This window comes from Xyrauchen texanus, chromosome 1 (assembly GCF_025860055.1).
Source record: "Xyrauchen texanus isolate HMW12.3.18 chromosome 1, RBS_HiC_50CHRs, whole genome shotgun sequence".
NCBI lineage: Eukaryota > Metazoa > Chordata > Actinopteri > Cypriniformes > Catostomidae > Xyrauchen > Xyrauchen texanus.
Genome location: NC_068276.1, coordinates 7,581,512 through 7,595,239, shown reverse-complemented (window position 1 = coordinate 7,595,239; position 13,728 = coordinate 7,581,512). Strand labels below are relative to the sequence as shown.

At 38.3% G+C, this 13,728-nt stretch overlaps 1 protein-coding gene across 1 annotated transcript in view; it reads left to right on the top strand.

Annotated features, from left to right (window-relative positions):
- LOC127648292 (ras and Rab interactor 2-like) overlaps positions 1 to 13,728 on the top strand; it is a 55,587-nt gene that overhangs the window by 27,170 nt on the left and 14,689 nt on the right. The window contains exons 3-7 of the mRNA XM_052132934.1: positions 8,865 to 8,973; positions 9,134 to 9,206; positions 9,418 to 9,509; positions 9,836 to 10,212; positions 11,172 to 11,676. Coding sequence (XP_051988894.1) covers positions 8,865 to 8,973; positions 9,134 to 9,206; positions 9,418 to 9,509; positions 9,836 to 10,212; positions 11,172 to 11,676 — 1,156 coding nt within the window. The remainder of the gene's footprint in view (positions 1 to 8,864; positions 8,974 to 9,133; positions 9,207 to 9,417; positions 9,510 to 9,835; positions 10,213 to 11,171; positions 11,677 to 13,728) is intronic.

The following is a 13,728-nucleotide window of genomic DNA, read 5'->3' as shown; positions in this document are numbered from 1 at the left end:
CAGTCACTGAGCATCAAATCATTATTTTTAACAAAACAGTTACAATTACAGCAATCATCCAATCACACAACTTGGTATGACCTGCATAGTAATTGCCAATAAGATGGCTGGGTAATACTTTATTTTACAGTGTAATTACCCAAGTACAGAGTACTAAATAATGTAATAATATGAAACAGCTTGTACTTAATATGTAATTAAGTTATGGAATCATGTACTTTCACCTTGTAATTATGTATGTGTAATAGACAAGTATTATTACATATGTGTAACAGGCCAGTCTTGTTACCTATTGGTGTAATAGGAAGTTCACTTTCAATTAACTCACTAGTATACAGCTGAATACTTGTAATGGCTTCATAATTACATTAGAATAACACAATATTTATCACTGTACAGTTGCAGATGTAAAGTTACTTAATGCCTACTTAATGCCTTACTTAATCAAAATCATAGTTGTGGACAGGAACACCCTATTCTACCCCAAATGGGACAAAACTTTAGAATTGTTTAATGAATGTGCGGAATTAAGCAAAATAGTAGAATTGAAAATTAAGGGAAAGCTCCTGCTCATTGAGCACAAGTTTAAATGAAAAGGTTAAAGTTAACTACCTTGTTTATGGCTACCCAACCAATGGTTCAAGAATGGTAAACTGTTTATCTTGTTACTGTTTAGTAATAGGTAAAAAATATAACATTTAAAAATTATGTTCAAAGTTTATTCTGTTTAGTAGTTAGTTGTAGAAAAAAAAAATTCTTTACATGTTTTCCAGTTAAACAAAATTAAAGAGAAAAATAAACAGCTCTAGCAGGTTGAACCAAAAAGTGATGTTATAATAAAGGTTTTATTTTGTTAAATACATTTGCGCATGTCTCGTTCATTAATGTCCATGTGATGACAAGCATGTGGATGGGTTAATACACTTTAACATTGTAATACCATCTACTGAGCTGTATACTAGCGAGTTAATTTAAACTTAAGCACAGCTTGTTAAGGTATATAGTTACACATGAAGTATACTAGCAGTCTAGATTGCATAACTTGGTGTGTATGTATGTATGTATTAGGAACACCTGTTCAATTTCTCATTAATGCAATTATCTAATCAACCAATCACATGGCAGTTGCTTCAATGCATTTAGGGGTGTGGTCCTGGTCAAGACAATCTCCTGAACTCCAAACTGAATGTCAGAATGGGAAAGAAAGGTGATTTAAGCAATTAGGAGCATGGCATGGTTGTTGGTGCCAGACGGGCCGGTCTGAGTATTTCACAATCTGCTCAGTTAATGGGATTTTCACGCACAACCATTTCTAGGGTTTACAAAGAATGGTGTGAAAAGGGAAAAACATCCAGTATGCGGCAGTCCTGTGGGCGAAAATGCCTTGTTGATGCTAGAGGTCAGAGGAGAATGGGCCGACTGATTCAAGCTGATAGAAGAGCAACTTTGCCTGAAATAACCACTCGTTACAACCGAGGTATGCAGCAAAGCATTTGTGAAGCCACAACACGCACAACCTTGAGGCGGATGGGCTACAACAGCAGAAGACCCCACCGGGTACCACTCATCTCCACTACAAATAGGAAAAAGAGGCTACAATTTGCAAGAGCTCACCAAAATTGGACAGTTGAAGACTGGAAAAATGTTGCCTGGTCTGATGAGTCTCGATTTCTGTTGAGACATTCAGATGGTAGAGTCAGAATTTGGCGTAAACAGAATGAGAACATGGATCCATCATGCCTTGTTACCACTGTGCAGGCTGGTGGTGGTGGTGTAATGGTGTGGGGGATGTTTTCGTGGCACACTTTAGGCCCCTTAGTGCCAATTGGGCATCGTTTAAATGCCACGGCCTACCTGAGCATTGTTTCTGACCATGTCCATCCCTTTATGGCCACCATGTACCCATCCTCTGATGGCTACTTCCAGCAGGATAATGCACCATGTCACAAAGCTCGAATCATTTCAAATTGGTTTCTTGAACATGACAATGAGTTCACTGCACTAAAATGGCCCCCACAGTCACCAGATCTCAACCCAATAGAGCATCTTTGGGATGTGGTGGAACAGGAGCTTCGTGCCCTGGATGTGCATCCCACAAATCTCCATCAACTGCAAGATGCTATCCTATCAATATGGGCCAACATTTCTAAAGAATGCTTTCAGCACCCTGTTGAATCAATGCCACGTAGAATTAAGGCAGTTCTGAAGGCGAAAGGGGTCAAACACAGTATTAGTATGGTGTTCCTAATAATCCTTTAGGTGAGTGTATATATATATATATATATATATATATATATATATATATATACATACATACATACATTGATATTTCATTGTTTATCTACTTGGAAAAGAATGCAACAATTGAACAGTAAAAACAATGCCGTATGCCCATACCTACAATAAACTCATGCTGCTTGGAATAATTTATGTGGAAATCACATGTAGAGAAGCAATTGTCCAGGTAATATTTTATAGGTTCATTTATTTTATTTTATTTTTATTTGGGATACTCTTTGACCAAGCAAAGCCAGCACAAGCAGCAATTTTTTGTAAATAGATTTGTCTGTTCCACATAACAAAATCTTCCTATTATACAAATGTAACAAGACTGGCCTGTTACACATATGTAATAATACTTGTCTATTACACATACTGTACATGATTACAATATGTATGTACATGCTGTTCTATAACTTAGTTACATTTTAAGTACATATTGCTTCATGTTATTACATTATTTAGTACTTTGTACTTAATTGGGTAAATACACTGTAACAGGGACATTGTAAAATAAAGTGTTACTTTAGAGTACTTTTTTACTGTTTATTTTTCAATAATCCTATAGCACCTACTGTTGTGTCAATATTTTTTATGTGTTACACATAAGATTTCAAATAACAATGGTTACTTTAAACCTTAAAAGAACAGTTCACCCAAAATTCTCTCATTATACACTTACCCTGATGCCATCCCAGATGTGTATGACTGTCTTTCTTCAGCAGAACACAAAGAAAGATTTTTGGAAGAAGATAGAGCTCTATCAGTTCCTTATAATGCGAGTGCATGGATGTCAGCACTTTGACGGTCCAAAAGTTACATTAGGCATCATGATTCCATGATTCCAGTCAATAAATGAATGTCTTCTGAAGCGAATTGATACATCTGAATAAAGTTTGAATTAAACTTTTTAAAAGTGTTTCCTGCCAGCAGTTGACGCATCATGTAACTGTTGCGTGACGTAAGTGCATCAGTGAGTTCATGTGAGAATTTGCTTGTTTACAACAGAAGAACGAACGTCATGGCCATTTCAAACAGCATCATAGCCCTGGACGGAATTTAAAGTTAAAAACGTTTTAATTATCGGCTTGTTTCTTACATAAACCTATCGATTTGCTTCAGAAGACTGGAGTCACATGGATTACTTTTATGCAGCCTAAATGTGTCTTTTGGACTGTCAAGGTTTTGGCACCCATGTACTTGCATTATAAGGACTTAACAGAGCTTTATCTTCTAAAAATCTTAATTTGTGTGCTGCTGAAGAAAGACCGCCATACACAACTGTGATGTCATCAGGGTAAGTGAATAATGAGAGAATTTTCATTTTTGGGTGAACTATTACTTTAAATTTCATGGTTTATTTTAAATGGTTGTACTTCTGTAGGTTGGCATTTAGAAATATTTATGATTGCGGTTCCAAAGTAGTGATGGGAGTCAAATGCTCAAGTACGAGTACAAGTGCTAGCTCAGATACCAAAATGAATACCATGCAGATTATGCACAATGTTCATTGTGTAAATTTTCCTACATTATAAATAATGCATTTTGATTTTATGATGTCTAGGGCTGGACAATATGGCTACAAAAATTATCTAAAAATTATGTATATTGTATATTCAATATATTACTTGATAATAATGTTTTTGCTCTAAAATGGCAAGTTACTTTTTTAATCAGAGGAACCATTTTAATTAAAAAAATCGTAATCAGTGAGAGAATATCTTTCAAAATCTAATGCATCAAGTAAATTGTCTATGTTACTCACAAAACCTTCTGCGTCAGATGCTGATGCTGGGGATTCCTCTTAGGAAGGCCATACCCTGAAACCTAATACCAACACACTAATTAAATTGGTTGTTGATCCATGGACTCTGCCCCATGCTCACTTACCCTGAGTATATAAGGTGGAAAATCTCTCAACTCCTTCCAGGGGAAAATCAGTTGTGCAGCACAGCTATGCAGTGTCTCGTTCCCTCCTTTCAGGGAACCAAGGTTACATGAGTAACCGAGACATTCCCTTTCAAGAAGGTAACATCAACACTGCATCAGAAGCTGGCACTAGGGGATTGTATACCATAACTCTGTGCTACTGAACAGCAATGTCCATTAGAGAGCAGGGTAGTGAAAAAGACATTGCATAAACCTCTGCTTCGTATTAACAAATATGAAGCGAGTGGTGAACCCAGAACTAAACAGATCACTATCAAGACAAGACACTGACCAACCAATTAGTGGACCAATATCAAATCATATCTATGCACGATAGGGGATAAGGGGAGCAGGCCGGACCTCATGCTATGGGCTATGCATAATGACTCTAGGACTCAGGGGTAGTGAACATTACATGATCACTTCACACCTTTGGAAATAGAGAGACTACATATTCCAACCTAACACCAGACAATGACACTAAACAATTGTATAGTGAACACTGACAACTAACCATCATTCTCAGTGAAATTCTGAGAAAGGAGGGAAGATCCATGCAGGTTAATAAACCTAGCAAAAGTGTTAGGGGAAGTCCAACCAGCAGCCATACAAACATACTGTAAGGACACACCCTTTTCCCATGCTCAGGAGAAGTCCATAAACCTGGTAGAATGAGCTTTTACACCCATAGAACAATATACATCTTGCAACTTGTAAGCGAGGGCAATGGCTTCAACAACCCAATGGAAAATTCTCAGCTTGGAGATGGCTAAAACTTTGTAGCAGCCTCAAAAACAACTAAACAGTTGTCAGACACCCTAAATTGAATTCGGTATTTTAGTATTTAGTCAAGTCAAGTCAAGTGGTTTTTATTGTCGTTTCAACCATATACAGTTAGTACAGTACACAGCAAAACGAGACAACGTTCCTCCAGGACCATGGTGCTACATAAAAACAACAAAGGACCAACACAGGACCACATGAGACTACACAATGAAATAAAATACCTATATAAAATACCTATATATACCTATATAAAGTGCACGTGCAAACATGTGCAAAAAGTACGGGACAGTACAACAAATTTCTGACAATGAACAGGACAATAGACACAGTGCAGCGCCGACCAGTACACAGTAGTGCAAAAAGATGACAGTTTGTAAAAACGTAAACATAACATACTATAAGATAGTGTTCTATGCACATAGCAGTTATTTAGGTAGCAGACAGTTATAAAGTGACAGTAATTAAAGTGCAACTTTAGTAATTGACAATGCCTGCAGTATAACAACCTGAGCCCTAAAGGGGGTTGCTAGTAGTTTGGGTATATACCCTTTTCTGGGGTTGAGAATGGCCTTTGAATGACAAGATACAAACTCTAAACAAGAGTTTCTGACCGATAATTCCTTAAGGTCCCCCAAAAGTTTGATCAATGCCAAGACAGGAAGCAGCACAGACATCTGTGAGAGTATGCACAAGCAACTTGCTCTAATGGCTCAAACGAAGAACCCATAAGTGCTATCAACATAAGTGTTAAGTCCCTGACTGAAACAGAAGTGGATAAAAAGGGTCTCAACAATTTTGCACCCCTCAAAAATTGACAGTCCAGAGGATGTTTGCCTATATACAAACCTCCACAGAGGTCATGTGTTGCTGCTATAGCTGTCACATATACTTTATATAAAGTGAGATCTGCATCCAACTGCTCCTTCATAAAGCAAAGTATCATCTGCACAGATCAATGCTTTGGGTCCTCATCCCTGGAGGAACACCAATCAGCGAAGCCTAGCCTGAAATATGGTGTCTAGCACTTGCTCCAAAACCCCAGTTGTGACAGACAAGCCCTTTCATGGGCCAGATATGAAGCTTTCAGTTTTTCCAGATATGAAGGATGCCAGATCATGTCTCGACTCTGTGAGAGAAGATCATTCCTCAATGGAATCTCCCATGGTTGAGCATCCAGCAGCTCAATCTCTTTGAGAACCAGTGGCAGTTGGGCCATTTGGGCACAACTAACAACATCATCTTCTTGTCCTCCCATATCTTGCACAACACTTGATGTAGTAAGCGGACACTTAGCTGAAGTGGAAAGAGTGCTGCATCAGGACATTTCTTGAATGTGCAAGGAGATAGGGACAACCTGATCTAATTGGTTTATACTGCCATCACGCTTAGGCTGGATTTGCATGTAGGCCATTGGTCTTCTTTTAACTGCATGAAACCTCTCTTTGAAGGCCACAATTGTGTAAACAAAAAAGCCTCACTGACACACTGGGGCATCCAGCAAGACAGCCTTCTCTCTGTCTCTCAGCTCTGACGAGTTGAGCCAGATATACCACTCATTTCACACCAGGGATCCCAAAGGTCTGCCGATGGCCTGGGCAGTGATCTTGGTAGCCCTCGGTGCCAGGTCTGGGGTGCGACACAGCTACTGGAAAGACTCAGGGCCCACCTCTCCTTGTTTATCCAAGTTCTTCAACATATCAGCTTGGTAGGCTTGCAGTACAACCATTGGATGCTGTGCCACACTAACTTGACCTGTTGATGTGTAGATCTTACCCAAAATATTGGATGTGATCCACCTGGATGTATATACACTGGTTTCAACTTCCATGGCAATGCAGAAGAGGCAGATCATAGATGGTCCACTACTAAGGGCAACGTTGGCTATCCCATCTGGTCTGAACAGACAGAAGGTTTCTGTAGCACAAGTCACGGAAAATTTTAATGATGGTTATGGGAGGAATGTGACAAAACACAGTGCATTGCACCCTGCTGCATATGGGGCTGCGTAGAAACAGACCAGTCAGAGTGCACATGATGACCCCTGTCCACTATTGAAAGTGCTTACAATGGGCAAGTAAGCCTCAGTACTGGACCTTGGAGCAGTGGAAGGAGAGTGTTATGCTCTGGGCAATGTTTTGCTATGAAACCCTGGGTCTGGCCATTCATGTGGATGTCAATTTGACATGTGCCACCTACCCAAAAATTGTTGCAGACCAGGTACACTCCTTCATGGCAATGGTATTACCTGATGAGAGTGGCCCCTTTAAGCAGGATAATGCCCTGCTACACTGCACACATTGTTTGGGAATGGTTTGAGGAACATGATGAAGAGATCAAGGTGTTGCCCTGGCCTCCAAATTCCCCAGATCTCAATCCAAATGAGCAACTTTGGGATGTGCTGGACCAACAAGTCCACAGTAGCTCCACCTCGCAACTTACAGAACTTGAAGGATCTGCTGCTAATGCCTTGGTGCCAGATACCACAGGACAACATCAGGGGTAAAAAAAAACATGAATATATGAAAAACCATATATATATATATATATATATATATATATATATATATATATATATATATATATATAGTATTAGTTATTTACAATCATCTGTAAATGTGATTAGGTATTTAAAATACTTACATTTTCAACAATAAAGATTTAGTATATATATATATATATATATACTAAATCTTTATTGTTGAAAATGTAAGTATTTTAAATACCTAATCACATTTACAGAGGATTGTAAATAACGAATACTCCAGGATATTCTGGAAATGGTAGTGCAGCCTACAGTATAAAAGCTATTGTTGGTGTAAAGTTATGATTGCATTTCAAATTTTTTTCTGTTAACTTGTTATTTAAAAAATATTATATGTTATGTGTTTCATTTGTGAATTTGCTTCTTTTCTTAAAACCTGCCTGTGGCAAATGTAAAATCAGCTCTTTTGGCTTTTTCGTATTTATTTTGGCATTATGCTCTTATTTTGCGGGGCCTTGGGAGTCGCATAAATAAAAAAAAAAAATAAACACACAGACCAAAATGGACATTACCTATATTTATTTATCCTTTTGTTTGGTTTCACAATCACATAAGAGCACATAGATTTTTTGTACTGCTATTAAGAAATTTGTCTAAAGATGCATTAGTTAGGAAACGTAGTGGCCAAAACACATGAAAATAATCGCAATGTTTATGATAATGCTATTTTGTTTATTTATCCCTTGCAAAATCATTATATTATTGTGAATATTAATTAAATGTTAATTGTATGTAAATTATATATTATAACAAGTTAACTAATATTTATGTCACAAACTAGATTTTATTGGATTTTAATAAACTGAAAGGACTATTTGATTTCTAAGTACCAGTAATGAGTAGCATGATTACTGTTCAGACAGTGTAGCTAGTAGTCAAACATTTTCTAATTACAAGCTAGAAAACTAGGAATGCAACAAAGTCTCAGGCACCAAAATATTTCAATAAAATGTCATTTTTGTTTTTAGCTGAAAGAGAAAAAGATATAGTGAGAAAGCAGTGTTCAATTGACATGACCTTGGTTTAATTGCAATTAATGTAAACACCAGCAGATAATGGATGATATATCAACAGTAACAAGGTCATGTAGTTCATAGATATTTGCAGCTGCCAATATTTTCCCACCTCCTGATCAACTCTGGCTTACTGGTGCCAAACATGGCCCATGAAGTAGTCCAGTACTTCCACACGTAGAAGGTCTCGCACATTCGTGCAAATTTGAACTTTTCATCATTAAATATGTAAAAAAAAAAAATAATGTTTTTATCAAATTTTGTCATATCTAATAAGCTTTATCAAATTTTACCTGTTTTTCCTCTGTACACAGACATTTCTGGTGTGTAAATGTAGCGCCACCCATAGGAAAGTTCTGTGTGTGCGGGTGCAGGAGGCCAGGGAGAGTGTGTCACAGTATCCCATCCGTGAGGAAGACTCCAGTGAGTTTAATTGTTAAACTCCCATTTTATTTCTTTAATTGATATCGATAAATGAGACACACCCTCACAATCTCAGTATTAAATAATAGCTAAGGCTGGCAGACATGTTTTATATTAGGTAATGTTTACAAAGTGTTCAATATGCTTTGTCTCTGTTCAGCATTCTCTTTAGAAAGTTCAGCCCTGAGCTTCCCAGATCTCTGCAGACTTGTGGCCTTTTACACCATAAGCAGGTACATTAAAACAACATACTGTACATTACAGGACAATGATTCATAAAGAGAAAATAAGTATTTTTATCTGTTGTGTTTTATGTAATTGGCACATATAATCAGCTCATTGGGTGGGTGTGTGTGTGTGTGTGTGTGTGTGTGTGTGTGTGTGTGTGTGTGTGTGTGTGTGTGTGTGTGTGTGTGTGTGTGTGTGTGTGTGTGTGTTTTCCAGGGATGTATTGCCTTTCCCACTTGAGCTCCCAGAAGTAATTGCACAGGCCACAACACATACTCAGCTTGAAAACATTTCACATCTGGGTTTCGGTAAGTTACATAGGTAAAGTCCAGTAGAATAGAATAGAGCTGAACATAGAATAGAAAACAGAGTAAAACAGGACAAACAAATAGAATGCAAAACAGTCAAATAAAACAGAGAAGAACAGAACATAGTAGAATAGAACAGAACAAAAAATGAAAAAATATAGTTGAATGATAAAATAAAAACACGTAGAATGGATTCGAATAGAGCAAAGCAGAACAAAATAGAATAGAGCTGAACATAAAAGAATGGAATTATTATAATTTATGTAATCAAATGACTGATGATCAAAAGGTTTGTTTTCCATCTCTATGAAAATTTTTTCTCTCAGAATTCTGGAATTCTCAGATGTCCCCTAGCCTTCCTAATGGACCCCCTTCTCCCTCAGCACCCCACGAGACATCCAGAGTGATCAGCCCTTGTTTCATCAACCCCCTGTTCCTTCAGCCACCCCAGCCTAGCCGAGCCGCCTCACACAAGCGCCACCGCTTCAAACGCAGCCTCAGGGTCCGTGTGTCTAATGAAACCTCTCTCAGTCTGTCGGGTGGAGAATCTGACCCAGCCCAGGGTGAGACGCATGGACAGAATTCCAATCAGGGAGGTCAGAGACGGACCGGTGGCGTGAACATGCTCAGGAGGACCCAGGCACTCTCTCCAACCTCAGAAGAGGAAGACGAACACATAATGGAACCGATACAAACTGTAAATGTGTGTACTCTTGGTTGACCATGATTTTGCCAAGTCAAGTGTCAAAGCGTGTCAACGCGCTTGTTGATTCAAGGACCAACATTTAGTGTTAGGGAGAACCTTGGGCTTAAACAACATTCCTATTAACCCTTTTTGTCTCCAGAAAAAAGGTTAGAGTTAGGCATTGGGCTGTGGTTGGGTCTTGTACAACACTCTTAACCTATCATTGCCCATTCATTTTAGGGGTAGTTAAGGTTAGGGATAGGGTAAGGGTCATGACTAGGACTATGTAATATAGACAGTAATCTGGTTCAAGGACCAACAAAAGATTTTGATCTTGGAACATATTCTAGTGGCTAAATCGTGGTCATCGTACCCCTGTGGCTTCGCATGACTAGCAATTAGTTCCTGTATTAACATCCTTTTTGGTCCTGGGACAGCATTTAGGAATAAAGTTAGGGCAGGGACTTAAATAGCATTTCTATCAACCAGTTAAATGTTTATGGATAGGAAAAGGCTTAGGGTTAAGATGTTAGGGGCTTGAATAAAATGTATTTTAATCAATAAGATTATTAAGATAGAGAAAAGTGTAGAGTTAGGCTTATGACTGTTGTTGAGGCTTGTCCAACATTCAGATAAGCTTTTAATTTCCCTATGATTTTAGAGGTAGTTAATGATTAGAGGTTAGGGATAGGATAAGGGTAAGGACTAAGTTTGACAGTAATGTTGTTCCAGGATCAACATAAGAAACACATTCTACTAATCATAGTCAGCACGCAAGATAGTGTGGGTGGAGAGAGTTCAGCATATATATGACCTTTACTGGTTGAACTGCCTCTTACAAACAATATAATAATATTCAACATACTGTGCCTACACAACACTGTAGTTATGGAAGGTCATGATCGTGATATTTGTTTGACAGTATTTTTACTGTGCCAAATCCTCAAATGAACATTGTTTTTCCTCACCCCTTCTAGAGTGATTCTTTACCCCAACAAGACAATGATGAAGACAACAAAGATCCTGAAGACGGTGAGGTTTGCCTTGCTTTGGAGAGGACTCGAGCTCCTTCCCTTGCCGAACTGGACAGCAATAGTTCCTTTAGCAGTCTGGAGGAGGACGACGCCCAAGCAGACTCCAACCATCAGTGGCCCCCTGCTGCAAGGGGTTCCCGTTTCCCCTCCGCAAACCCAACCTCAACTCTGCGCCGCATGACTGCTGCTTTTGTCTGTGTGTTTGCTCCTGAACGACGAGTGGCTCGATTAGTGGATGAACTCTCCCATGACAGACGGTCTACATTTGGATCATTGGTGCAGGACTTCTTAGAAAAACAGAGGAAAGAGATGGACGCCTCAATACTGACTTCTACTGTCGAGCTGCTACAGGGAGTTAGAAGATTTCTGTCCCAAGCCAAAAGCCTCCTTTTGGAAGCAGGAGAAATAGAGCCTCCAATTGAGACACTGGTGCCAGAGGACGAGAAAGGTAGGAGGCATTACTGTTTTAGTTAGTAAGTTGGTACTTAGCAGACATTCAAAGTGATTTAAACCCGAAATATAATCTAAGTAAATATTTAAATGCAAACACCTCTAGTTGTGCAATATCGATTTGTACAAATGGCTGCATCCAGCACTGCCACAAGGGGTGCTCTAACAAGCATTAGCGCATTTCTACAGTCAGTTTTCTCTTTCAGGTGTGTGTTTCCCAAAATCATTGTTAGCCTGCTATTGTCATAAATTCCATGGTAATCAAGATTTGGTGTTTCCCTCAGCCATAGTTCCAACAAACATTCGCAATCAGCATCGCAATGTTTTCTGGTTGGAACTACATGCGTTCAGAAGTCACTATAGTATAAGTATAGTTTCTTGTTAATTTATGGTTTCAATGTCATTTGACTTTGAATGAGGCTTCTATATCTATTATTTCTTATAGATCTTCCATTCTGTATGATTTAAGATCCCGTTTAAGAAAACAGCTCATTCCGGGGGTTTTGTAGAAAGTGGCATTCTGAAATGTATGTAAGCGTAGCCATTTTCCGTATACCAACTAAGAGAAGTGACTTAACACATGTAGCTTGCTGTCGGTTCATATGTGTTTAAATGTGCTGGTGGAACCCCAGAGTGATGTAAGAGGGGAACTAACCGAGCCACATGTATATGGGGGTAAAGATAACGCTGATTACACACAAATGGCATACAAACGCAAACTCTGCTTTCGTCTCTTAAGCAGCATTTTCATAATAAACGGCTTTCTGGTTTTTATGTAAACGTAATAAAATTTGACATTCATTTAATCTCCTCAGAAATTATCACTCCACCCCTGGCATAATATTATTAACTTCTGCTCTATCTTGTTGAACCAACGTGGCTAGAATGGCAGATGTGCAAGATAGTTACAACGGTTTTGTGACTAGCGATCATTCTATGGGTAGACAGTGAGAAATGCACATCAGATCAGCTTATATCATTGTGGAGCAACAATCAAAGGAGAATCTTGCCGAGCAATCTTATAAATGTATTTAAAGCTAGTTACCTGAATAATAACACATCTGATTTGGCAGATAAGACACTTGAATGTAACTATTGCCCATGGAGTACTGAGATTTGTTACCGCTACAGTAACGCAACAACAATTTACAACATGACCACATGCTTGCAGTATGTTGGCGAAGCATTCACGTCTGTATTTGCATACTTGCAAATAGTATGTTTCTAGCCTTACTGTGCATGTACTACAGGGACAATTATTGTAACATAATATTTAAATGTAAAAATATTTCAGTATTGTGAAGAAAATCAGTTACAGTCTCTACCCACGGTGACTTTAATTGTATTAAGAAAACCAATCAAATCCCAAAGTGGGCTTTAATTGTTTTTATTTTTTTAATTGTCCAGACATTGTTTGCAGAAAGTGGATAAATAAGGGAGATTTCATTGGTTTCTTAGTGTAGCTATTGACATTTTTGGAAAAACTGATTTCTAGCAAAACAGCAAAAGTGACAAATTACCTGTAATACATTTTATGTGTGAGATATTTACCTAGTGTGTAATTTAGCAAAACTAGTGCCACCATATGGAATTGCATAAATAAACATTGTTTTAAAACAGATTTATGTTTATACTCTTGGTCTCCCATTGTTTGATCAAACAGATTGTCCCACCAAGGGTTTGTCCCAAAATCAAGGTTGCAGTGAGGCAATTACAATGGAAGTGAATGGGGCCAATTTTTGACCGTAAAAAAAACTCACTTTTTCAAAAGTATAGTCACAAGACACAAACAACATGCTGAAATTGAAATTAAGTTGAAATTGTAACGCTTGAGCAGAGAGGCAGACGAGGAGATGCGGATCCAAATGCAGTTAAGAATTTATTAAATAAACAAGTAAACACAAAGGAACAACCCTCAATGGGGAAACAAAACATAAAACTGAAAACTAAACACGATGAACACAAACAGAGAACTCAGGCAGGGAACCCATACCAGGCTAACAACATACCTCCATTAACAAACAACGACTGACAGAGACTGAACAAACAG